At 40.5% G+C, this 25,943-nt stretch overlaps 1 protein-coding gene across 1 annotated transcript in view; it reads left to right on the plus strand.

Annotated features, from left to right (window-relative positions):
- Positions 1-25,064, plus strand: part of b4galt5 (UDP-Gal:betaGlcNAc beta 1,4- galactosyltransferase, polypeptide 5) — a 61,484-nt gene extending 36,420 nt beyond the window's left edge. The window contains exons 2-9 of the mRNA XM_072696570.1: positions 7,913-8,032; positions 8,277-8,390; positions 9,476-9,603; positions 12,498-12,614; positions 13,758-13,945; positions 14,913-15,035; positions 16,227-16,328; positions 17,356-25,064. Of these exons, the coding sequence (XP_072552671.1) occupies positions 7,913-8,032; positions 8,277-8,390; positions 9,476-9,603; positions 12,498-12,614; positions 13,758-13,945; positions 14,913-15,035; positions 16,227-16,328; positions 17,356-17,503 (1,040 nt within the window). The 3' untranslated portion in view covers positions 17,504-25,064. The remainder of the gene's footprint in view (positions 1-7,912; positions 8,033-8,276; positions 8,391-9,475; positions 9,604-12,497; positions 12,615-13,757; positions 13,946-14,912; positions 15,036-16,226; positions 16,329-17,355) is intronic.
- The last annotated feature ends 879 nt before the right edge of the window (positions 25,065-25,943 follow it).

Below are 25,943 nucleotides of genomic sequence, written 5' to 3' on the forward strand. Positions count from 1 at the left end.
AGCAGTGTAGGAAAGCATAATCTTGCTAAGCTCGACCAAACAGCTTTTATTTAGTGATTAAAATTCATATTTCATTACAAGAACACGTCTCTACATAAAAAGATACCAAACTTCAGCATGCGGCTTTAAAACAAGCTGCTTAAACTCTTAAACTTTTAGTTTTAGAATTAAAAAAGTGCATTAAATGTGTGTTTAATGGTAATAACTATTTATGACTGTCTGTTTACTGGTTGTTTAAACGTTTGGTTTCATAAAATCTGCAAACCAAATTTTTCTATGTTTAAAAAAAAAGTAGGGCGTCAGTAAGCTTCATGGTATCAGTGCTCTCTTTTGCCGATACCGATACTGTGTGTAAGTGCCAGTATTGGCGCCGATACTGATACAGTATTGCTTTAATGTCATGGGACGCCCTGCTACTTACTCTTATACCACTGTACCTGGGGCTGGGCAGTTAATCAAGTAATTTTTTAATAATTTATTTTTACTCTGTTCTATTTTTGTTTAATTCTGTTAATATCCCTTTAAAACATTGTTATAATAATAATTATATGTTATATAATAATCCTTAATAATTGATCGCAATCGAGGTAAAATGTTTGATTAATCGTGATACTGATTTGAGGTCATATCGCCCAGCCCTTAGTATACCTCCCAGCTTTTACTGGTGCTTTGAGACAGAGAAGGATTCTGTATTGGAATGTGTGCTCATTAATGGTTTTATGGAAAGTGTATTAGTTTGGTTCAGCAAACACTGGCAACTCACAGCCAATGCGCGCACACACACATTCACACACACACACACACACACACACACACACACACACACATTCACACACACACTCCTGTAGAAGGAAAATAAAAGGTTTGTAAAGACAGCTACATTTACTGCCTGTGCCATGCAAACCCTTCCCTCAGGAATGCCACAGTGCAAGGTTAAAGTGATGTTCTGGACAAAAATCCAAGTTTACACACGTGGGTTGACCTGCCGGGACAGGCTAATGTTGCTAACAAGTAATGCAGGCCTATATCCCACTACTTAGCAATGTGCAGACTGCTTGCCTCAAAGCTTGTGGAGTTGTTGAGTAATCTGTAATTTGCCCAGCTTGCTCGTGTGGTTTATGACACTGTATGGCACATAAACAGAGGTGAAAACTGTATAAGCAATCTTGAGACTTTGTCCATTTATATATATATATATTTATGTATATCTCAGAAACGAAGCATGTGTTGACGTAGGAATGCACTTTACTAAACTGAAGGCTAAAGGCTGAAGTACTTGCTAGCCAGGCTAAAGTACAGCCTGCTCCACTTGGAGGCTATACTTTAGCCTGGCTAGCTCTTACTGTGCTAGATCTGCTCCAGAACTGGGCTCTATCACAGCCACCAAGAGGGAGGCTCAAACAATATAGGAGTGAAAGTACTGATACATGCTTACGATGGAAAGAACTACAGTTTTTACAGTTTTACAGTCTTCAGAGTCAGAGTCAAATGTATAGATGTCATTGGTACGAGAACATGAGATGACCAAACAACTTCATCTTGTGTAAGTTTGTGCCCTTAAGGTACTTCTATGCTGTTTAGAGATGCACCGATCTGATATTAGGATCGGATATTGGTCTCAATATTAACAAAATTCAGGTATCGGATAATTAGGCCGATGGAACCGATCCTTTCCCTTTAATTTGTTGGTGTGAGACTAAATGTTTACATGTTTGATTGCTGCTTGTATGTTGACAATGATCTCAACATGTATGTTTGGCCAAGTTACTTATTTAATTTCAGGTTCAGCTGCTAGATTTTATTTAGGATTACTGTTTACACTAAATATTAAAAAATAAGAGTTTAATAAGATTTTAAAAATAAGATTACCGTTTGTGTGTTTGACAAAGTGAAGTTACTTATTTTCAGTTTTGGCTGATACATTTTATTTATTTTAAAATATTTTAAGAAGTTTAATTCCTTTTTTTATTTTGAATTTGAAGGCTGTATCAATCTCCTGCACAATTGTTTATTATTTTAGTGACAAATAAATAGCCATTTAATCCTGATGCCTTAAGTCTCTCCCACATGGTGAGGTATACAGTTTATTCATTCTGCAGTGGTATCGGATTGGTATTGAGTATCGGCCGATATGAAAGTTTATGTATCGTATCGGTATCAGATAAAAAAAAAAAGCCGTATCGGTGCTTCCATAATGCTCTTGCTGAAAGAATCACTTAAAGCACTTTAATTTGAAAGTGTACCTGCAGAACTACAAACTTGCCAGGTCTGAAAGATGAAATAAGATGAAATCAACAATAAGCTTTATATTTTTACAGAATAATCAAACACAGACCTCATTTCTGCCTTGTTTCAGTTGATTGTTTTGGGGTTTAAATTGCTTATATTATTCTAAATAATTTGGATTTTATTGTGTTTTATTATTTATATTTCATTTTATGAACTATATTTCATTTTGAGTTACTTTTGAGAAATTTTGTTTTCATTTTTATGTCAAAAGTTGATTTGTTGAGCCTTCCTCAAGACATTTGTAAGTCTAAATAAGGGGTGAATTGAATTGAATTTGGTTGAAAAAAGCTTGTAAACCGAACATAGTCTAAGATGACATTATCTGAACCCCCAGCACCTGCACACACGGTGGGTTTGTGTAGCCTCTAAACTCAGTTTCTCACTGTAAAGTGGCCCAGAAAAGAGAAAGAACGGACTGTGGCTCATTCTCCTGGGAATCAGCCTGAACAACACACCGTAACCAGCTGAAAAAATACACAGTGCCTCTGTGAGAGTGTTGATAGGGCCGTCTCTCACACCAACACCTCCCTCTCTCTCTTTTTTCTCTCGCGTTCCCTTTCTTGACCATGTAAATGTGGGTCTGATTCAAATCAGCGGCCTACAAGAGGACGTGACTGTGCGTATATTTAGGCCTGTGTGTGTCAGCCCTTTTTTCAGTCATATAAATATCCCCTGCTTCTAGTGGTTGTGGGGTCAGCCCGGAGTCATATTTAGCCGTTTTAGCATGGATTTGTTTACTGGAAGCGCCTGAAACATTTCTTTTTTGCATTTGGGGTGTAAAGAGTCCAGATCTGCAGGACAGCTTTATAAAGTGCACAGGAAAGGCCTTTGTTCTGAGGCCTTCACCTCTGTGCTAAAAAAGTGATGCGTTTTTCTGCCAAAAATAAGTAGAATAGCTTCATAAACAGAAAGTATTAATGATTTACAGTAATGTGCAGGGTTCCCTTTTTCATAAATGTAAGAAAAGCAGAACATGCTTTGAAAGCTGTTATTTTTTTCTACCATATTAAATTTTGCTAAATTCAGATTGCCCTCTGATAAAGCTAATGGCCACTATACGTACATGAGCTGCCTCACTTTTCTGCCCTAGCTGTTTTAATATTTATAAACTGATTCCTAGAGAGCTGTTTTTCATTTTTAAGTACAGTGTGTAGGAGTGCCTTGCTGTGAAGCAAGCTTTTAGCATTTGGTCGTTCATCCTTGTTGACAAGAAGCCTTGCTGATGATTTTTTGGTCATCACTCAACGTGGATGATCCATTGTAGATCTGTATTAATGCAGCTGAACTCTAGGATGAATGTAAATTAGGGATGCACTGGTTTGATATTAGGATCGGATATCAGTCCCAATATTAACAAAATTAGCTGGATCGGGTATCAGATGATTAGGCCGATCCATGGAACCGATCCTTTCGCTTTAATTTGTTGGTGTGAGACTTAACTAAATGCCAATAAATAAATTACAAATGTCAATTTAGTACATTTAGTATATTTATATTTATCTGTGTTAATTTGTTATATTATATAAAGTAATATTGACATCAATCCTGACGCCTGAAGTCTCTCCCACATTGTGAGGTATACAGTTTATTAATTCAGCAATAGTATCGGACTGGTATCGGGTGGGAACTGAAAAGCTAAAATGACTGTCTATTGAATGTAACCTTAACCTTGCATAAACCCTAAATCCGAGCTCTAACCCTAACCTTAACCTAAACCCTAAATCTAACCCAAAACCTAACTTACTAAGGTTTAGGTTTAGGTTAAAGTTTAGGTTAGAGTTAGGTGTAGGGTTACATTCAGTATACAGTCATTTAATGTGTCAAAATTCAGAGTAAATGTACTTGGAACAGCATTACAAAAGAATGTCAATTTTAGTAGTTAAAGTAGTTAAAGTTGTAAAGTAAAAATAGAACAAATACTATAAAACTTTTTTTTTAAATATTCAGCAGTTAGGGTTTAGGAAATGCTGGATTTATTATTTATTTATATTCATATTCATATTCATATAAACATATTATGATTCATCCTCTTCCTGCTACTACTAGCAGGTGGCCAGTATTATTCTTTTTTAATTATAATTATTTTAATAATTATTAAGGCTTTTTAAGGTTTGGGAACTAACCCACAAAATGCACTAGTAGTGCCAGATTTAACTACAGCTAGAATAGACTGATTTCAGTCATTTTTAAATCAGCATTTCTTATAGGCTAATGTGCAGCACTAACTAAACTGGACTTCCTGCACTGTCTTTGTAATGAAGCATGAAGGATCATCACTGACAATGTCTCTGATACGCTCAGAAATGCACATGTCGTGTAATTTATCACAATCAAGCTAAAATATCAGCAGATTTCCCACCTCAGCTGGTCCTGTTTTACTCATCCTGTCATCTGGCTTTAATGTGAGTAACACCTGATCCATCACTGACCTCACCTTTCTTGGAGGTGATCCACAGCAGTTCTGTCTCAGGAAGTGGAGATCACAAGTGAATTAGCAAAACTGAAATCACACACACACACACACACACACACACACCACTCTCTATTGCATTCAAAGCCAAACCGAACTGAGGGTTATCCTAAGGCCAGAGCCCACACCATAAAGGGTCATTGTCCTCTCTTTTATCTCTACAGCCTTGTGACCAAGTTCCAGCAGTGGACATACACACACACACACACACACACACACTCGCACACACATGGCCATGCTCTCGCACACACACTCCCGAAGAACAGATCAGAAATGAAGTAAACTGGTCTATATATTTATTGCATATTTAAGGCATTCGGCTGCTGCTGACACAGATGTGCAAATGCGCACACACACACACACACACACACACACACACACACACAGCTTGCCTAGTCCCTGTAGTATTGCCAGTGGAATAGGATTCTCAGGAGCAGATATACATGAACCTATTGGCACTAATGTGGGCTAGTAGAGGGATATAAAGCCCCCCAGCACTGATCTGTGGAACAGTGGACGAACTGTGTTCTCTGGAATGATGGACGGTGCTTCATGCAATACTTTTGAGATGAGCTGAGGAATTGGGGGTGAGTTGGGGTGGTGATCACTTTTGGTACTGAATGCATTGATTCACATTTACATTTATGGCATTTAGCTGACGCTCACATCCAGAGCGACTTACAAGGTTACTCGTATTACAGCGATGGGCCAATTTAATGTTAGGAGTCTTGCCCAAGGACTCTTATTGATGTAGCGCAGCATAGTCAGATACCCAGACCGGGAACCAAACTCCAGCCTCCCAAATGGTGTGGTAGCTCAGTGCGCCACACCAACCACGAATGCAGTCAAATGCAATCAAATCCTCACAGCAGAAAACTCCAAAACCTTGTAGAAAGTCTTCCTCCCTGGACAGTAGAGACAGTCACTCCAACAAAAGCAGGAGAAACTCTTTTCTGATGCACGTGAACAATAAATGAACACGTGTCCCAATACTTTTGTCCATTTCCATGCATTCACTTTTGGTCCTCTAGCAGTTACTGAATGCTGAATCTCACGGCGAACAGAAAAGCTGATCAGCAGTACACTAAAGAAGGGCCTAATATGTTTCTTGAATGGTTGCGTGTACATTGGAATATGCAGCAGAACCGCAGAGCTGCCTGGCTCTTACCCCTCTAACACCGGAGTGCACACTCAGCAGATTAGGCCTGTTCTAATGAGGTTAATCCACAGGCTGTTAGATTCAAGATTAATCATTTCCACGCAACAGTGTTTGCAGCTTTAAATGCAGGACAGCTCCTGGTGTGCAAAGGTCCACGATAAGTAACCTAATAAACAACGTGGTAAACAAGACTTTTAAGCAAGGCTTCATGTGCGGGTAAAGTGGATGACACCGCATATTCTGTGGGTAATTACACAGTGCAATTATTATCATGCAAAACACATGTTCATTAGGTAATAAACATACAGAGCAGAGTGCATAGTGAGTGCAGAGTATTTCCCAGTCCTGAAATAGCGATAATGCGACTACGGCGTCTTGTTTACCTTAATAGTGACACATTGAGGTCAGTAGTTTGGGTGTGAAACTGGAATGTTTGAGTTCCACACAGCACGTCAATCAAATTCTTAACATTTCACACACACACAAACACACACACACACTTACTTATTCAATCTCCTTCATCAAGAGTAGTATTACAATTCCAACAAAACAATATCTGCTCTGACTCGGTACTAGACCCCCTTCAGCAGCTCCCACGCCCATATGTAGGAGTAAAGAGGAGGGGTTTAAAGGCTTAACGTTAGAGAATACTGTAACCATCAGTATGTATGTGATGGTTACAGTATGTGATGGTTACACCCCCCCAACCATTGATCTGTGGAGCAGTGGACGTACTGTGTTCTCTGGAATGATGGACGGTGCTTCATGCAATACTTTTGAGATGACCTGAGAAATTGGGGGTGAGGTGGGGTGGTGATCACTTTTGGTACTGAATGCAATCAAATCCTCACAGCAGGAAACTCCAAAACCTAATAGAAAGTCTTCCTCCCTGGACAGTAGAGTGGACAGTTACTCCAACAAAAGCAAGAGAAACTCTTTTCTAATACACATGAACAATAAATGAACATGTGTCCCAATACTTTTGTCCATTTCCATGCATTCACTTTCAGCACTCTAGCAGTTACTGAATGCTGAATCTCATCGGCAGTACACTAAATTGTAAGCCTCATTGACTCCTTTTCTGTTCAGCGTCGATTGTCTCCGAAAAGAAGAACAAGGGGCGAGAGGGACACCGAGTAGCCCGGGGGACTGAGGCGGGGTCACTATGATCAGAGGATCGTGTTGGTTGCCTGGTGATGTTGCATTGCATGCATTGGAGGGATGTGTTGCATGTGTTGGTCCGGCATCACTTGTGTCTGGGACATCACATGCGACCTGCGGTTCGGCATTGGCGGTCTGAATTGGGGAGGAAATGGGCGAAAGATTTGATCAAATTTATTTAAAAAGAAATAATGAGCATATTTATGAGCATATTTGATCATATTGTGATACATTTATTGTGAAAAACACATTATACAGTGTAATTAGTCTGGTTTCATTGCACATTTTTTTTTAATATGGGAGAATATTTGAATAATAGCTTTGAAGAATCTGACCCTACTGATTCGTTTTGTCTGAAATCATGTGTATCCCGATAAATATCATGCGTTTTTACCATATCGCCCAGCCCTGGGATCAAAGTTAAAAGGCTTGTGGAAATGTCAGCAGTGTGGTTATAGGAAAATACTGAGGATCAGAAAAGGTGCTGTGAAATTTAATGCTTTTTATTAACCTACATTGATTATTTCTCATTGATTTGTCATAGTTAGGCCCTCATTATCTGTCCTTGGAACATTATTAACACTATTACCACACCAGTGATGGACCTGACTGAGTGTATGACGTGCTGTACTCTTTCTCATCATCTTGTGTCATTATAATAATTACTCATCCCGAAACCCATCCTGATTTATGTTTTTAATCAAGTTTTTAAGGCCACATTGATTATATGTTATATTTGTGAGGATTATGGAAGCTGTGAAGGTCTATGCATGGTTTAGGTCCATTTAATTACTCAAGTGTCTCTCTCTCTCTCTTTCCCTCTCTCTTTGCAGTGAACGAGTACCTGTTCATGGTGCAGGCCCGAGGGATGCGTATCCGGGAGAACATGAGGAACATTGGAGCTCAGGTTTTGGAGCAGGTGGTGAGAAGTGCCTACAGCGTCAATGGAACAGGTACAGAGCGACTCCTCCGCACTCAGCCAGGTGGAGTCCTGTCATCCGCCATTAATAACTCCTCTGCCTCGCTCGTAATTGAACATACAATAAACAGCAAAGCCATTTCCCTCTGTACTGCTAATATAATGCCTCCCTGAACTGATGTGACAGGTCATTTGTTGTAGGTTGATGAATTAATGTATGAATCCGTGCTCTATCTCACACAGTCGTTTTCTTTATGCATCTCCCTCTCTCTCTGTAGAGTATCCATATGATTTTAACCTGAGTGAAACAGCCGCTCCCCCGACTCCCTACCTTCCGGATGGATTTACTTACCTGCCCAGTGACATCTGTCCAGAGAAACTGCCCAGCATGAGTACGTTTTTTGTCCAGATATTTTTTTTGTACTGTTATCAGTCATTAAAGCTGCGCTGATACTACAGTTAATTGTTGAATTATAATTTTGCTGTTTTGCTGGTGCTTAGTGGTTGCTAGGAAGTTACTGCGGTATATCAGGTGGTTCCTATGGTGTTAGTAAGATAGTGTTGTGAACTTTTTCATCAGCTTTCATTCATTAACCACTTATTGTAGTGTTTACTATAGTTCAGTCAATGTGCTCGAAGTCGATGTGCTCAACACTATATATATAATACACAGTATGCTTTTCTAAGCATTGAGGATATCGTTAGTGCTTAATAAACACTGATCAGCTGCATGTTTCATTACAAACAGTGTAATTAGACTGGTATAATTAGATGAAAAATAGCAGTTGTGCTATTGAATGAAAATCACTGTATTCAGTACAGGGAGGATCTGAATAGTAGTTTTTAAAAATTATGTATTTAGTCTGTGATTACATGTATTGTAGAAAATGTATTTTATTGTAAAAATGTCTAAATATTGTGATATAGTATGTATTAAAAATATCTTGTGTTAGCTTGTCTTAGTATTTTTCCAATATTGCGCAGCCCTACAGTGAAGTCTATAAACAGTACATTATTTTATTTCTCTCCAAAAAAGTAAGGCATATCTTCAAAATCAGCAGTTTATGAACCTAAACCTTAGGAGAAAAGAGCAGATTGACATAAGTAATTAATTGTACGACGTTTAGGTAATTTAGAAAAGCATAGGTTCTCCACAGGCCGCTGTGCAATTTCTGAGGCGTGAAAGAGAAGTATATAAGAAACTGATGATGTTACAGTTTGATTACATAAATATGTAAACTAGGTAAGCCATCTGTGAGAGAGTGCACTGTGGTTTTGGATTTAGTAGAGCTGATGTTTAGATCAAAGGGAGAGAATCCAAGGGTTGTGTTTATAGAAAACACACCAGCTACACAAAAATACCTAACTGTGCCCCTAAGAAGCAGATGAGATTTAGACAAGATCTGATGAGTGTCCTGATGAGTATTGGGTACCCAGCTCTAGCATTGTATTAAAACATTTGTCCTCGTTCCCTCAGAGGGTCGTCTGAAGGTGGATATGAGTGAGATTGCGCTGGAGGAGGTGGAGAAGAACCTGCGGCAGGCTGACCCTAGCCTGCGCCTTGGCGGCCACTGGAAGCCTCAGGACTGCATCCCCCGCTGGAAGGTGAGTCTCATGCCTTTTCCCTATCTTTCTCTCTGGCCTGTCCTACTGCAATCCATATCATCTCTCCTTATATATATATATATATATATATATATATATATATATATATATATATATATATATATATATATATATATATATATATATAAATACACAGTATAAATGTTTTATAACCATGTCTACTGTGCAAATCTCAATAAAAAGCTGCCGATCTGGTCAGTAAGTGTTTATCTCCTCAGTAAATCACTGATATTAGAATAAACACTAATAATAACACTCCTACAGAAAGTGGTGGTGGAGGTTCTCCATCACTGTGTTCATCATTAGAACATCTCCAAAGTTCTCCTCTCTCATGGAGTCTAGTATTATTTAGAGTTCTCCTCAGATCAACACCTGGTTTGGTGGTAAATCAGGGCTTAATGATGGTAAATCAGGTGAGCTGCTGCTGCTGCTGCTGCTGCTGCTGCTGCTGATGATGGAGGTGAACACATCCTCCACGCTGTGCTGGCTGGACTGGGGGGCGTCCAGGAGAAACCTTCTGAAACTCTTCAGAATGAGAAGCTCTTGTGTCTCCTTTTTACTGGATTTATCTTCACCTGCTTTATCTGTTCTGATCAGATCTTGAGCTTCTACTGTAAAAACTCTTTTTTACATGAAAAAAGAGAAATTATTTAGAATAATGGGATTATCCTGAACCTCTGCACAGCAGTGTACAAGATGGGGTTTATGTACTAGCAAAAATGATTAAATTTCCTCTTCCATCTATACATCTATTCATCCAACCATCCATCCCGCTCTGATTTCACATAGCTCTGTGTTAAGCCATGTGAGGAGAAGTAGAGTAGACAACAGAAAGCTGTTTTCTACCCCCCCTCCCCCTCTTCACAACCCTTGGAACCTCAGAGCACCGCTTTGGAGTTTTACTCTGCTGTGATAAAAATGCATTTGCAACATTTGTGAAATAGTTTCACTTGACAACATTAAACCATACATTTCTCATAAATCTCTCCTTCTTTCTGACACTTGTAAAGTAGCTTCGCCCGGGCTTCAGTATGATCACAGAGGCTTTGCGCAAACATACACACACCCTGCTAAGAGTATGCGGAAAGACGAGCAGCCAATTTGACAAAGACAAAGACAACTTTTGATGCATGGCTGAAGTACTTCAAAGCCAAAGGCTCCTCAATAATAAGTTTTATTTAAATAGCAGTTCTTTAAATATATATATATATATATATGCCTTAGCAGAACGTGCAGAAAAGAACTGTGCTGGTATTACAGGTGTGAAGAACCTTCCCTTCATGTAAAAATCTTTCTCACATAAATCTATTGCAAACAATCACGGTTCTTTACGAAACCAGAAATGGTTCTTCTATGGTTCTTCATTTCTCAGCACAGCACCTTTATTTTTTAAAGCATATAACATAAAATATAAGCATTTAAAAGACAGATAGAAGAACAATAAAATAGACTAAAATGTTTCAGAATGAAGTAATAAGCAGTAACAGATCTAACAGGTCTTAACAAAGATTGTCAAGAGCCCCCTGTCATGCCTGGCTAGGACAGTGACGGGTGAACACTCGCAGGGACGGTGCGATGCAAGAATGCTTTAATAGCAACAAAAACAAGGGGAAACAAGAAAACACAGCAATACAGGGAATAATGAATAACCAAAACAAACACGTGACAAAGGAACATGGGCAAAGCAAAACGCACACCTGAGGCTGGTGGAAAGCTAGGGGGCAAATCGTGAACAGGGAAACAGAAACGGGGAGATATAACTAGAACTAAACTGCTGGCCGTGCCAGCAGTAAGTAAACAGCGCTCATCAGGCGCAACAGAACTTACACGATGTGGATACGAAGCTTAGGGATCAGTCGCCGTCCCCCAGAGGCGACTTAGAACAAACCGGAGCAGTAGTACTCTCATGAACGTTGATAGCCCAGCAGGACCCTTGGAAACGTGACAGACTCTCACCGACGTCCTCGTGAACAGCTAACTAGACACTTGACTACGTGGACCTGATACAGACGCCAACCCGCCAGGTTGGCTCAGAACGGCAACAGCCGAGTTGAACACAGGACACATGAAGGACTCCTACGGACGTCCTCCTAAATCTCTAACGAGACACTTGACAAAGCTAAGACGCCAACAAGTCACCAGGTTGGCTTAGAACGGTGCTCCCTAAATACCCCAGCCTCAGGTGAGACGAATTAACAAAACCAATGAACATGAATCAAACACACGTGAGGCTTAACAGAAACATGACGTGAACTTGAACTGAAAGTCCGTGACACGTGACATGAACAGAGCATCAACTTAAAAGTCCTTGAAGCCTGTGGACCGTGGCTCGGGACCGCCCTCAGGGCGGGCGCGGGGCGATGCGGACCTGACACCCCCAGGTTATCAGCAAGAGAGTTCCAAACATTCAAGCCTGTAACTTCCCTGCTCATTCTCAAAAGACAACCAAAACACACAGTCAAAAACAATTTATCCATATTTTGTTCAGACGGATTCTGATTTACACAGAAAAGGGCTGATTGAGTTCACTTTACCTCATTTCTGCATTGCTAAAATAATTTACATCAGGACACTTTGCGTCAGGAGCGAATACACTGATTTATTGGGAATGCACAATGATAGCAAACTCATATCAGTATCATCAGCATCAGCAAATCCAAATGTACACAGAAAAAGTTCATTTGTATTTAGTTTGTGTTGGAAAATGATTTCATGTGCATGTGGAAATGTACATATTTAAATTAAGTGTATTTAAAAATTGTTTGCAGTTTACCTATACTGACAAAAACTGAGGTCAAATGTTTATATATGTTTAGTGACATCCTTTCACTCAGCCTGTCTGCACTGCTTCCTTCTTTTCCCCCTGGGTTCAGGTGGCCATCTTGGTGCCTTTCCGAAATCGGCACGAGCATCTACCCATCCTCTTCCGGCACCTCATCCCAGCACTGCAGAGACAGAGGCTCCAGTTTGGCTTCTATGTTGTTGAACAGGTGGGCAGATGTGAATATGACAGTTTTTAATTTAATCATGATTCCTTAGGACCAGTTCATTGCGTTATGAAATGGTACATTTCACTAAGGTTTGATTCAACTGAATCATTTTAATGATATTACTCAAAATTTGTTAAAAATATACAGAATTTTACACTGTTTTTTATTTTATTTGTCATATAGTTATAACAAACTATTACAACTAGCAGTAAAATGCTTGGATGAATTTATTTACAGTGCTGGAATGTACAAAATTACACCGTATTTTTGGCTTAATTATGATTTTATTTATAAATCTTTTATCTTTATTTTAGAATTGTCTAAAAGGTCTGGTCAAGGTTTTTTGTTCTTTTGTGCATTTAAAAATGTCCTGAAAGCTTTAGTTTGGGCGAAACCTGAACGCACAGTTATTTTAAAAGATTATACTTGATTATAGAATTCTACACTCTTAAAATAGTTTGCTAAGCCGTCGCTCGAAGAACCATTTTGGAATAGTGACGTGTGAGTGTGAAAAAGCTTTAAATTGGTTAAAGAACTTTTACATCAAGTGAAGATTCGTTAGACTGATTAAAGGTTCTTCACAATTACTCAAGTCTCTATTACAATTGTGGTTCTTCTTGGAACCAAATTTGGCTTCTTCTATGGCACGTGGCTTCTAAGAACCATTTGAAGCACCCTTATTTCTAAGAGTGTAGTGAAGACAGTTGACAGTGTCATTGGAATGTAAAGAGGCCTAGGCCGACAACCCTTGATTGAGAAACCACTCACACCCTGTGTCTAAGACCATCGCTAGGCAGCCTTACTGTAAATTACAGCGGTGTCACTCCATTGCACAAGTCTTAATCACCCTGTGATGCAACACACACCCACATCGTAGAGGATCCATTGGGGTGTCATAAAGTACCAACGTCATCAGTGTTATCACCTCTTCCGATGTTCTTGTGAATGAGGGTTCAAATGGATTGCCATAGAGTGATTTATTATCATAATAACAGAGTTATTATGGGAATGATGAAAATCGGAAAATCTTGTCTCAGTGGTCCGTCATTTATCACTGACAACCCCATCAGTAGGGGTACTCATGTACTCATGAGATAACCAGTGTAAAGGCGCAGTTCAAGTTTGTGTGTCTGATCATCACAGTCCGGAGACGAGCCCTTCAACCGTGCCATGCTGTTCAACGTGGGCTTCAAAGAGGCTATGAAGGACCTGCACTGGGACTGTGTAATATTCCATGATGTCGACCACATTCTAGAGAATGACCGCAACTACTATGGTTGCAGCGAAATGCCACGCCACTTTGCTGTCAAGCTCAACAAATACTCGTACATGTAAGTACTAGCGGAGTTACAATATGGTATGATAATTCGTGACTGTGTTTCGATTTTTCTATTTTTAGCCCGTTTTCTGCCCAATTTGAAAGGCCAATTACAATTATCTCCGTTCATGTGAACTTCCCCTATCACTAGCAATGCCCCAACACTAGGAAGGTGAAGACCAGCACATGTCTCGCCTCTGACACACGTGAAGCCAGCCAGTCAGCGCCTCTTTTCCCACGGCTACTGATACTGAAACATTGCTAGGTAGCCAATGCTCTCGGGGGAAAGCACGGCTCCTCAGCTCCGATACAACAGCTAACAGACGCCTGTGCTGACCAACATCACACTAGGAGTGATGTGGGGAGGAAGAGCCATCAGTCCACCCCTGAGAGAGCAAGGGGAGTTGTGCTCTCTCAGACCCTGGCTGCTGATGGAAAGCAGCATGACCTGGCATAGTGGCAGCGGCTTTGCCCACTGGACCACTTGGAGCCCTTTACTCTGTTTTTGAATTAATTTAGAACATAGTAGTAATGCCAACAATCTTTTGTCTTTATTTTTGTGGTCAAATCAAGAAAATTCCCCAAATTAAATAATAAACATAAATCCTATGTTTTTTATTTGTATTGGTTTAGTTATATTACCTCCATCTCTCAGTTTTTAAGAAATTAAGAATTTTATGTTTAAATATGTTAAAAAAGCTTCAAGGGGGTGTCCTATTTTTTCATATGTTTTTTATAATATTGTAATAGGTCCCTTTATCAGTCTTGCAACTCCTATATTAAAAACTATGTATGTTAATATTTATTTATTAATGTTTATTAGTAACCTGCCTAGTAGATTTTTATTAGCACTAGACTCACCCACCCAAAGCTTTCCTTTAATTTACATGAAAGAACCATAACAAAACAAAACAATCTATTAGTGGCCTCTGTTGTGGTCTTGATTCCTCTTGATGTATTTTTTCTCTTGGTTTACACAGGCTGCCGTATGATGAATTTTTTGGTGGTGTCAGCGGCCTTACTGCCGAGCAGTTTCAGAAGATAAATGGATTTCCAAATGCATTCTGGGGCTGGGGAGGAGAGGACGATGACCTTTGGAACAGGTAAGCTCTTGCAGACTCTTCTGAGCCGCACAGGAATCCCACTCTAAATTGTTTAAAGCTACACCCACCAGCTTCTAAGCATGTTTACCTCAGCATAGACCACATAATGTAGTTTGTCAAGGGTGCAGAAATGTGTGCTCTCCTTTGCAATTCATGTTCTTGCGCTTTCACAACGAGCACTCCCCGCACTAACTGGGTGCACTCGAGTTGTACTGCAGAACATAAATAACATAGGCATGTTCACTCAAATGGAAGGTAATTGCCAGCACTCAGTTTAATCTTAGTCATTTGCAAATACCCAGTTAATTCTGCCCACTGGGACTGAAAAGGCAGAGCTTTTTAAAAATGAAATGGACTAATTGGGTCTAATTGCCCCTTTAAAAGTACATCACCACACCAGAGGCAGTAAACGTGCCGCTTGATGCATGCCAGTCTAATTTTGACATGTGCAAAACATGGCAGTCTAGCAGTTTCTAGGCAGAAAATGCAGTGTTCTTGCAAAATGTAAAATCAACCAATAAAGCAATTAACAAACGTCGACATCTGAAGTGATTAAAGCTGAAAGTACACACTTATCTATATCCCACAACAACAGGCTATTTGCCACCTGATATTGTAAACAACACAGCTAGCTAACAAAACATGGCATACATGTGGCAGTGAGGTCTGCTAACAGCTATTATATTTAGCCTAAATGTGATCCTTTATTTATGGAAAGTACATGAAGATATTACAACACACAGAGCTTTATTGCAAGTGAGCCAGAAACCGCTTGCACCGCTCTACGCATGTGTCATGTCCGGTGTGACATAACAAGAGTCTGTATGTGAGTCCACACTTCAGTTAACAGCAAAATCTACACATTAGTTATAATGAGCAAATAACAGCTTTGACATCTATCTGGCTTTGAAGTTGCAGTTGAAAGAGGTCTGTAGTTGCTGGCAATAGAGTCTAATTAGTCTTAATTGTAGTCTCTGATATCATAAACAACATTATCAGGTTTTTAGTGACTGAATCTTATTTTGAGCCATTTGTTAAGGGTAATAATAGCTGGAAGTCGTCCGATGGTTTGTACTGTAATGGGGTGTTGCAGAAGATCAGATGTGTCATTTCCCTTTGACATAGGACTGGGTGCGTCTTTTCCTTGATGTTTTTTGTTTTGTTTTGTTTTGTTTGTTTTGCACAATACAGAGTTCAGTATGCTGGCTACACTGTGAGTCGACCTTCAGGAGACATCGGGCGCTACATGTCCATTCCCCACCACCACCGAGGAGAGGTCCAGTTTCTGGGAAGGTCAGTGTCATTCCTGTCTCCTTGTTACCAGCTCTTGTGCTATAAATACAGTGACCATAAACCTTTTGTTTTAAAGTCCTCTTCATAGATTTTCAGTAGGAAATGCCCTTCTGAACATATGACCTCATACTCACCGTACAGTTTCAGGGATAATTAGGGGATTTATAATTCTTATATATTGTTATAATATGAAATCATCATATCTTTATTTTTAAAAGTAAAAATGGTGGAAAAGCTTGTTGCATTGATTGTTAAATCTATTTACATCAAATTAAGATTTGTAGCTATGTAGATAGATACACAGTATGTCTAAAAGTTTGTGGACACCCCTATTAATGAATGCATTCAGCTACTTTAAGTTGCGCCCATTGCTGACACAGATGTACAAATCCACACACACAGCTTGTCTAGTCCCTGTAGAGAAGTACTGCCCATAGAATAGGACTCTCTGGAGCAGATAAACATCATGACCCTATTGGCACCATGCTGCCTAATGCCAGGCGTGTGCTATAAAGGGGTATAAAGCCCCCCAGCATTGAGCAGTGGAGCAGTGGAGGAACTGTGTTTTCTGAAATGATGAAGGTTGGTGCTCCATCTGGTACTTTTGGGATAAGGTGGGATGGTCATCATCCAGCATCCTGCTCTCACTAACATTCTTGACGCTGTAATGAATCACAGCAATGCTCAAAAAGCACACAAATTCAACAAAAGCAGGACAACTCTTTTTAATGTCCTTGATTTCAGAAGTAACGACGAATGAGTAGGTGTCCCAATACTTTTGTCCACAGTATAAACACAAGGAAAATAGCAAAATCACAGGAACAAATATAATAAAATATAATAAAATAAAGGTATATACAGAGATTAATAAGATGAAAGAAAAAATGGGCAGTGCAGAAAATGATATTAATAAATGTCATTTAAATCCAACCCAGTTCAATCAGATTATTGAGTAAGTCAAACAAATTCGCTCCAGAATCATAATCAAATCGAACCCAACCCAAACGATTCTGTCTGTGGTTCTCAGGTACACGCTACTCCGCCACTCCAAGGAACGCCAGAGGCTGGACGGCCTGAACAACTTGCACTACTCCCCCCAAGTGGCCCGGAGGAACCTCTACACCAACATATCTGTTGCTTTGAGCCGAGACCTGGCCCCTGTCGCAGACTATTAATGACCATCACTTTGTAACATTCACACTGGAGCAGAGAGCAGGACACGAATCACGCTATCACCTAGCATGGCCAGAACGCCTTTCAGGACTCGTAATCTTCTCACTGCTCCCCCGACCTCTGCGGACCATTTCATTTCTTTCGTTTTTTTCCCCGTTCATTTCACACCAGTTTTGTTCTAGAGAAGAAAACATGCAGTCTGTCCTCATACTACTACTACTACTACTGCAGCTGCCTAAAATTGAGGAGGAACTTTTTTTGTGGTCTTTCTTTTATATTTCATCACACGTTTCGGGTATCAGGTCTCCGTCCGCCTTTTCGCAACACCATTTCGGCCTTTCGCTCGCGCTGTCGCTTCGTTCGCTTAGCCTCTCTTCTTCCTCACTTGTTTGCTCCATGGATAGGCTGAAGCTCGACCTGCTCGGACTCTGGCCAAGCCTAACCTCTCTGCTGACCAAACAGACACCACCAGAGCAAGGAGTGACGGGTGTCTTCTTCTTACCAGTCCACAGCGAGAGTGGAGTCACGTGTTTACAATGGGAATGAGTAAGCTATCCAGTGCGACAACAAGCATGGCGCTCAACGCGGATAGATTAGCGGCCGCCACAGGAGAACGCCTCATTCCTGCATCTAGAAGAAGGCGCAGCGGGTTCTGTGCAATAGAATATAAACCAACATGCACTGATATAAGTGGGATAGACACCGTAAAAGATATGGGAGGGTCATGTGTCACAGAAAATGTTGTGAATGTGTGTGTGTTAGTGTTGTTGTTTTTTTGTTGTTGTTTTTTTTTGCATGCCCGTTTCCAGTATGGTAATAACGGACCAACTCACGGCCAGAACTCATGCATGGGGACCTGTTAGACTGGTTCGTCTGAGGTTTGCGTGAATGATGGAGCGAAACACAAGTGTAGGCAGTCTGTTCATACCCTCGGGAGATGAGATGAAAAGTCTTCCTTGTAGGTTTGACAAATGTTTTGACAGCGTGCATTTCATTCATCAACACGGTTCTCTCGTGAGGGAGGAGGGCGGGGTTTGTTGCTAGGCTCTGAACGCTAATGCCGTGCAGGCTGCACAAAAAACAAGCTAAACCCCTCCAACATCTACTGGAACATGGAAAATGTAATGGAAGTAGTCCCAGAGAAGGGCATTGAAAACAAGTCTGTTGTAACTCCATGCAGTGCACATGCGTGCACTGGCTTTATGTAAGAGTGAGATAGAAGAGAGCTACGCAAAACGGGAACAGAAGCTGCTCATGTCCTCTGAAAGTGTTTAACCTCTATCCCGTCTGGATTAAAAGAATACCTCACCTAAAAATCTAAAGAGTCGCTCAGCAGTGAGCGAAGGCTGGTACTGGACACATGCAACCATGATAACCACTAGTCACCAGTACCTTTCATTCATCATTGGCCAGAAGAATGAAAGTCTATTGGACGTCTAGTGTTAATGAGGCCAATTACAACCATGCTAACCACTAGCTACACTCGCTTCCCTTCATCATTAGCTAGATCAACCTTTTTAGGTGTAAGCTTTTTAAGCCGCATATTAGCCAAATGTAACCATGATGACCACTAGCCACCAGTACCTTTCTCTCATTATTGGCCAGGATTGTCGTTTTAGGTGTCCCGTCAAACTAAAAATACCAAATTTCTGTGAAGGCTAGAATTGACCAAATGCTGCTCTATTGAATAAGCACTAACCACAACTAACTTATAAAATATTACAAATCTGTGAACAGATACTACTGAGAGGTAGTATGGTCAGACGCCACCATGCTAACCCACTGGCTTCATTTATTGTTAGACAGGTTAGGATTTCGTGAGGAATTTACCCAAATATATGACAGTTGATAAATATTAAGTGAAGACTAGTATTTGCCCATTGCAACCACAGTGACCACTTGCTACTACTAGCGTCTACTACTAGAATTAAAGTCTATTGGAAGTCTAGTGTTAATGAGGGCCAAATACAACCATGCTAACCACTAGCTACACTCGCTTCCCTTCATCATTAGCTAGATCAGTCTTTTTAGGTGTCCTGTTCACCTACAGTACAACAATCTGCAAACTGTTGCTTGAAGGCTAGTATTAGCCAAATGCAACCATGATGACCACTAGCCACCAGTACATTTCACTCATTATTGGCCAGGATTGTCATTTTAGGTGTCCCGTCAAACTAAAAATGCCAAATTTCTATGAAGGCTAGAATTGACCACATGCAGCCCTATTGAAAAAGCACTAATCACAACTAACTTATGAAATATTAAAAATCTGTGAACAGATACTACTGAGAGGTAGTATGGTCAGATGCAACCATGCTAACCCACTGGCTTCATTTGTTGTTAGGCAGGTTAGGATTTTGTGAGAAAATTACCTAAATATGTAACAGTTGATAAATACTAGCCCATAAATACTAGCCCACTTGCTACTACTAGCACCTACTACTAGAATGAAAGTCTATTGGAAGTCTAGTGTTGGCCAAATACAACCATGCTAACCACTAGCTACACTCGCTTCCCTTCATCATTAGCTAGATCAGTCTTTTTAGGTGTCCTGTTCACCTACAGTACAAAAAATCTGCAAACTGTTGCTTAAAGGCTAGTATTAGCCAAACGCAACCATGATGACCACTAGCCACCAGTACCTTTCACTCATTATTGGACTGGTTGGTCTTTTTAACTGTGCCGTTAGCCTCAAAATATTAAAAAGCTGCAAACTGTTCAGTGAAAGCTAGAATTGACCAAATGCAACCATATCAAACAACCACTAGCCACAACTAGTTTTCATCAGGCATCAGCCAAGCTAGTTATGCTATGCTATCCTTAAATGATTGAAGGCTCATAATGGCCTGATGCAGTCATGATGCACTGCTAGCTTTCAGTTATCTGTAGTCAAGATTAGTGTTTTTTTAGCCATTTACCTGCAGAAAGTACAAAAGGTTGCTAAATACTGAGTGAAGACTGATGTGAAGGCCCAATATGACCATGCTAACCACTAGCCAGTACCAGCTTTCAGGTTTCTTAGGTGACGTATTTTTTTAAATGGAGACATCTTGATGTTTCATATTTGAAGTTGTGGTAACGCCCACTTTTTTGGAGCGTTACGCAACCAGCTATACATTTCTGTACAGTGATGTTTACGCAGTGACATCTACGATGTTTAAACCACCTTGGCTTCACACTGCTAGCTCAAGGTCATCTCAGCCCTAAAGGGGGGCGATTTCCGAGCTCTGCGTGTCGCCCTAATTTGGCCAGTGTGAGAGGCACATGAGCTACAGACTGCTTTGTTTCCTCTGATGAAGTCATTACAGCGAGAACTAATCGGCACCCATTTCTGGGCACGCAACCAGAAGGCATTGGCACAGACTTCTGTCTGAATGAGGAGGGTTGGACAGGGATGAGCAGTAGAGCTGCAGAAGCTGCTAGAACAGTGGTAGGAATATGTCTTAGCAGTATGCTTCAGTGGTTTAATGGAGGGTCAGTTCAAAAATACGTATATATATATATATATACACACTATATGTCCAAATGTTTGTGGGGGACACCCCTTCTAATGAATGCATGTATGCATTTAGCTGCTTTTTATTTCCACCCACTGACACACAGCTTTTCTAGTCCCTGTAGAGATGTGCTGCCAATCGAATAGTACTCTCTCATGCCTAATGGCCTTATGTCAGACATGGGCTAGAGAGCTGTGTTCTCTGGAATGTTGGATGGTGGTGGAGCTCCATCCAGCACTTTTGGGATGAGTTGGGGAGTTGAGGATGAAGTGGGGTGGTGATCATTCTGAACATCCTGAATGCAATCAACTCCTCACATCAGTGCTTCTCCAAAATCTAGTAGAAAGTCTTTTTCTCTGGACAGTAGAGACAGTTACTCCAACACAAGCAGGATCAGCTCTTTAATAGCCTTGATTTCCGAAGAAACAATGAACAAGCAGGTGTCCCAATACTTTTGTCCATATAGTGTGTGTATATTTATATATAGATTATTTGCTACAAAAATGATGTCTTGGCAAGTAAAATCCTCTTAAATCTATTCTAAATTTGTAATATTTCTCAATATTAAGATTATTCTTGAGCTTATTATGAACTTATTTTGACTTGTTTTGAGGAATTTTGTGATATGATTAACCCTTTCAGGGTTAGAAATTGAGTTAATTAATCTTTTCATTCTCTAATAATCTCAAAATGAGAAATATTAGACGTTTGCACGACGTTTAAGAGGATTAATGTGGTGTACAGATCCGACCATATCAGTTATTAAATTACATTTCGAATTCTGAATTTTTATTAGAAGACAAACAGAATAACATTACCATGACCTGAATTTGGATAAACTGGCCGCTCCTGAGTTGCGTGTGTGTGCGCTTGTGTGTGTTTGTGTTTGCTTAGGTTACATAATCCCTCTACAGTACATCGGGAAGTCCATATCCCAGAGCACACAGCCTCTGCTTTCTCTACAGTGTGTGTTTAAATACACAACAGACCCTCGTTCCCTCGTTCCCCCGTTCGGCCGGTGCCTCTAGCTACCTCTATGCCAGTCTAAACTAATTGTGGCCATAATTGAAGCCATTTGTAATGATCCATTAGAGGCTATATGGGACATTTGTTTGAGTGCCAGGCTCGGACAAAGGGCCTGCAGATAAAGCTAGGTTGCAGGACACACAAACACACACACACACACACACACTCACACACACTCACACTCTTCTGTTTTGTTCTCCACAGTCCTCTTCACTTCACTGGAGCACTATCACTACACGCAGGTTTCCTGACTTCCCGTACATTGACCTGATGTTTCGCAGGTGTAGTAGTGTCAGTTAGTGTGTGTGAAGTTGTGTGTATGTGTGTGTGTGTGTGCACAGTCATTCATATCCATTCATTCAGGAGGCAGGTCCTCTTGTATTTATTGTTTTGTGGATGTGTTTTTGGTTTTATTTTTTTTCCTGTGATTTATTTCATTTTTGATTTTCTTCATTTGTGATTGTGTAGAACGAAAAAGATCAACTACTGTAAAACGAGCGAAGCTGAGATGTTTAAAAAAACTAACAAACAAACAAAAGAAAAAGGAAAAAAAAAAGCAAGCGCACTGAAACTGACACGAGCGTGTACGGCCCGGCCGTGTCTCTGCAGATAGGTCGTACTGTATCTGCCGTTTAGCCCGAATGGAGAGCCGTTTTCATATGAGGACGCCCGATAACGAGGCAGAGAGAGGAAGACTGTTTGCTAGCAGCGACCCGTTTTCTATCCCTCCCGAGCCCCTGTCCACCCCACTCCGATCGATAATCAATGGTGCTGACCTCAAAGACATGAGTATTGTGTGTGGCTGCTGCTTTCCCCGTTCCGTGACTGATCCTTACGCTATATTTAGCTGAGTTACATTTGGCTTCTTTTCGATGCTTCTGTCCTCTCCATGCAGAGGCACATCATCTAATCACAGGGCCAAATATACTGAAGGTGGTGCAGTGGGAGGTTGATGCCAAGCAAATTACAGTCTTCTCTCCTCGCCCCGGCGTCTGACGGAAATGGTTAGAAATGCCCAAAAGCCCGGAGGGGGGGTCTCTACATATTCCGCCTGTAGTTGTGTCGTGTCGCACTAGAAATGTAGTGCTTAATGTCCAGAACCTGCTCGCAATGACCAACGTTGCAGAGTAAACGAAAACTGATCTCAGATCGGTTCTTAAGAGACTGGGTCCGGATTCACAAAAGCTTTCCTAAGAAAAACTTAAGAAAACCACTATGAAGATTATAGGAATGTTGGAAATTAAACCCTAAAAGCTCTCAAATTTTCTGTTTAAAAGGTCTTAATTATTATAGTTGCTTTTTTTATGTAGATTATTTGTAATGTAGCTTTTTATGCTGCATTTTACAGCTTATCGAAGGTGAAGTGAGACACAGTATTCACTTCCTTTGTTCGGTTAAATCTGTGCAATATGGAGGAAAACAGAATTAAACTAAGCAGTCAGAAAATAAATAATTTAAGAAACTAATAAAACTGTAAAATATGGACAGAAACAAACAGTACTCCAAGAACAAGCTCCAATTTCTATCCTTTTAAATTAGACATTAATTCTGGAACTGGTCAACTGGTCAATCATTTTAGAGTCTGAACTTCTGAACTCCAGTACAGTTTAAGACCATAAGTGTCCCAGATAATATGTGTAGCCCACCTGGGAACCAGGACGTTTTGTCCACAGGTTGTACCTTGGCCCCACATATGGATGCCCACCTGGGCCTGGTCCCAAAACTGACCCTGGTGGGCATCCTTATTAAACATGGGCCCTATCTGGGATGTACACTGCATACAGGGCTTAGATGGGACCCATGTGAGATTAAGACGTGCAGTAACAATGAGGCCCATTTCAGAAGCCCAACTGGGTCCCAGTAAAAAAAAAAAAACATATGTACAAACCCACTCAGAGCCCATGCCCACCTGGAACCCCCCTAGCCCATGTTGCACCCATGTGAGCCCCACATGAGAAGTTTTTTTTTACGAAAACCAATTGTTCTTAACATTTTAAGAAAAATTAAACGAAAAGTTGAGGGTAAAAAATACAAAAAAATGACAAAAAATCTTTTTGAAAAGATTCTTGATAATAATTTATCTTAAGTATTAAGTTCGGGGGAAAAAAGTTCAGAATTTCTGTCTTAAGACGCTTGTGAATCCGACCCCTGGTCAATTTCTAGAGTAGCTTCATTGTATCCAGTCCTCTCTGGTGTATAGACCCCCCCACTCCGCCCCACTGGCAATCTCCATTCTACTAGAGCCATGTTATATATATATATATCTATCCATTCTGATCCGTTCTGTATGACAGGGAGGGACGTCATGTTCCCCCTCGAACGAATGGCAGCCTTAAAAAGTTTTAATTTATTCAATATTTACACATTTTTTTATTTTTTATAGTCAGATCTATTTAAAATTCTAATGCATATGTATGAAAGTCCACTTGTACATAGTGTTTAGTGTATTTCAGGAGTTAGGAGTTAAAAAAAAAAGAGGAAGGTCTTACCAATCATTACAGAAGCTCGAATAATATTGAACAAAAATTCGGAGCCGTTTACCAGAGGTTGATTTGGTGCCATTTGTGTTTTTCATCTGTGAGGTTGATGGAAATGTCCCTTAATTTCAGAATATATTGAGTTGAGCAGAGAGAGGAATGACTGACGAGGGTGTTATTGGGGAGAGACTCTGCCTGCCAAAAATGTCATGATTTTTTTATGTTTTTCATTATTTCTGGCCAACCAAACCAACACTTAAATAATCACCTCCGAATTCCACATTCTTTGAAGTGTCTTTATATGAATCCAACAGATATATACATGTTTAGGTAAAAATAATAATAATAGTAATAATAATAATAAATGCTATAAATCCTCTGTGATTGTAAGGAGATGGTGTCTCCTTGATCTAAAGCCATCTGCCACTGTATCATTTGTCTCGGCCTTACGTGTTCGTGTTATATGCTTGGAGTATAGATGATGATTTGTATGACGTGAGATTTTTTTTTATTGATTATTGTTGAAATTGCAGAAATACAAAAATAAAAGAGACATAACAGTGTTCCTTGTCCGGCTGTGTTGATTTTAATAGTTTGGCCCAAATTAAAAAAAGGTGCAGTTTCCCCTTAATCCACAGATCAGCCATAATGACAGCTGGAGTGAACCACATTAATGATCTGCTTCCAGGGGCTCCTGTAAGGGGTGGACATACAAGGAAGCTGGTGAAGAAACCGTCAGAACCGAGCTGTGAGGTTCTAGATAATGACTGGGTCAGAACATCTCCAAAACATCAGACATCAGGTTTTGTGGGGTGTTCCTCCCGGTATGCAGACAGTGGTCAGTACCTACCAAAAGTGCTCCAAGGAACGACAACCAATGAACCAGCGACAGGGTCCTGGATGCCCAAGGGTCATTGATGGGATCCATGGAGGTTCCACCCAACTCAGGACTTAAACCCATCTCAGGACCTTTAGAGGTCTTGTGGGACGTTCCTCCCGGTATGCAGTGGTCAGGACCTGCCAAAAGTGGACAGAGGAAGGCACCTAAGTTTCACTGATGCTCATGTAGGCCCCGCCCACCTCACCACTTACAGGATGGAAAGGATTTGCTGCTTGGTGCCTTCAGAGATTCTGTGAAGTCCATGCCTTGATGGGCACAATATTAGGCATGTGGTTGTAATGTTATGGCTGATCAGTGGATGTTTTGCATATATACTACTTTCCATTACCTGTCAGCTACATTAGCCTCGTAGCTCGAATGCAAAACTGAAGAAGCAAACGTGACCCACCCCGAACGCGCCGGGGCTTATTGACTGCACATGCGGTGCAACACCTAATCTATTGCTTTAGAGCCCCTCATGCTCACCTGCTTTGGGCTAAACTCAAGCGTGTGTCATTTGCACTGTGCAAAGCAGGTGGTTCACCACAGTTTGAAAAGCAGC

This window comes from Salminus brasiliensis, chromosome 14, assembly GCF_030463535.1.
Source record: "Salminus brasiliensis chromosome 14, fSalBra1.hap2, whole genome shotgun sequence".
Classification (NCBI taxonomy): domain Eukaryota; kingdom Metazoa; phylum Chordata; class Actinopteri; order Characiformes; family Bryconidae; genus Salminus; species Salminus brasiliensis.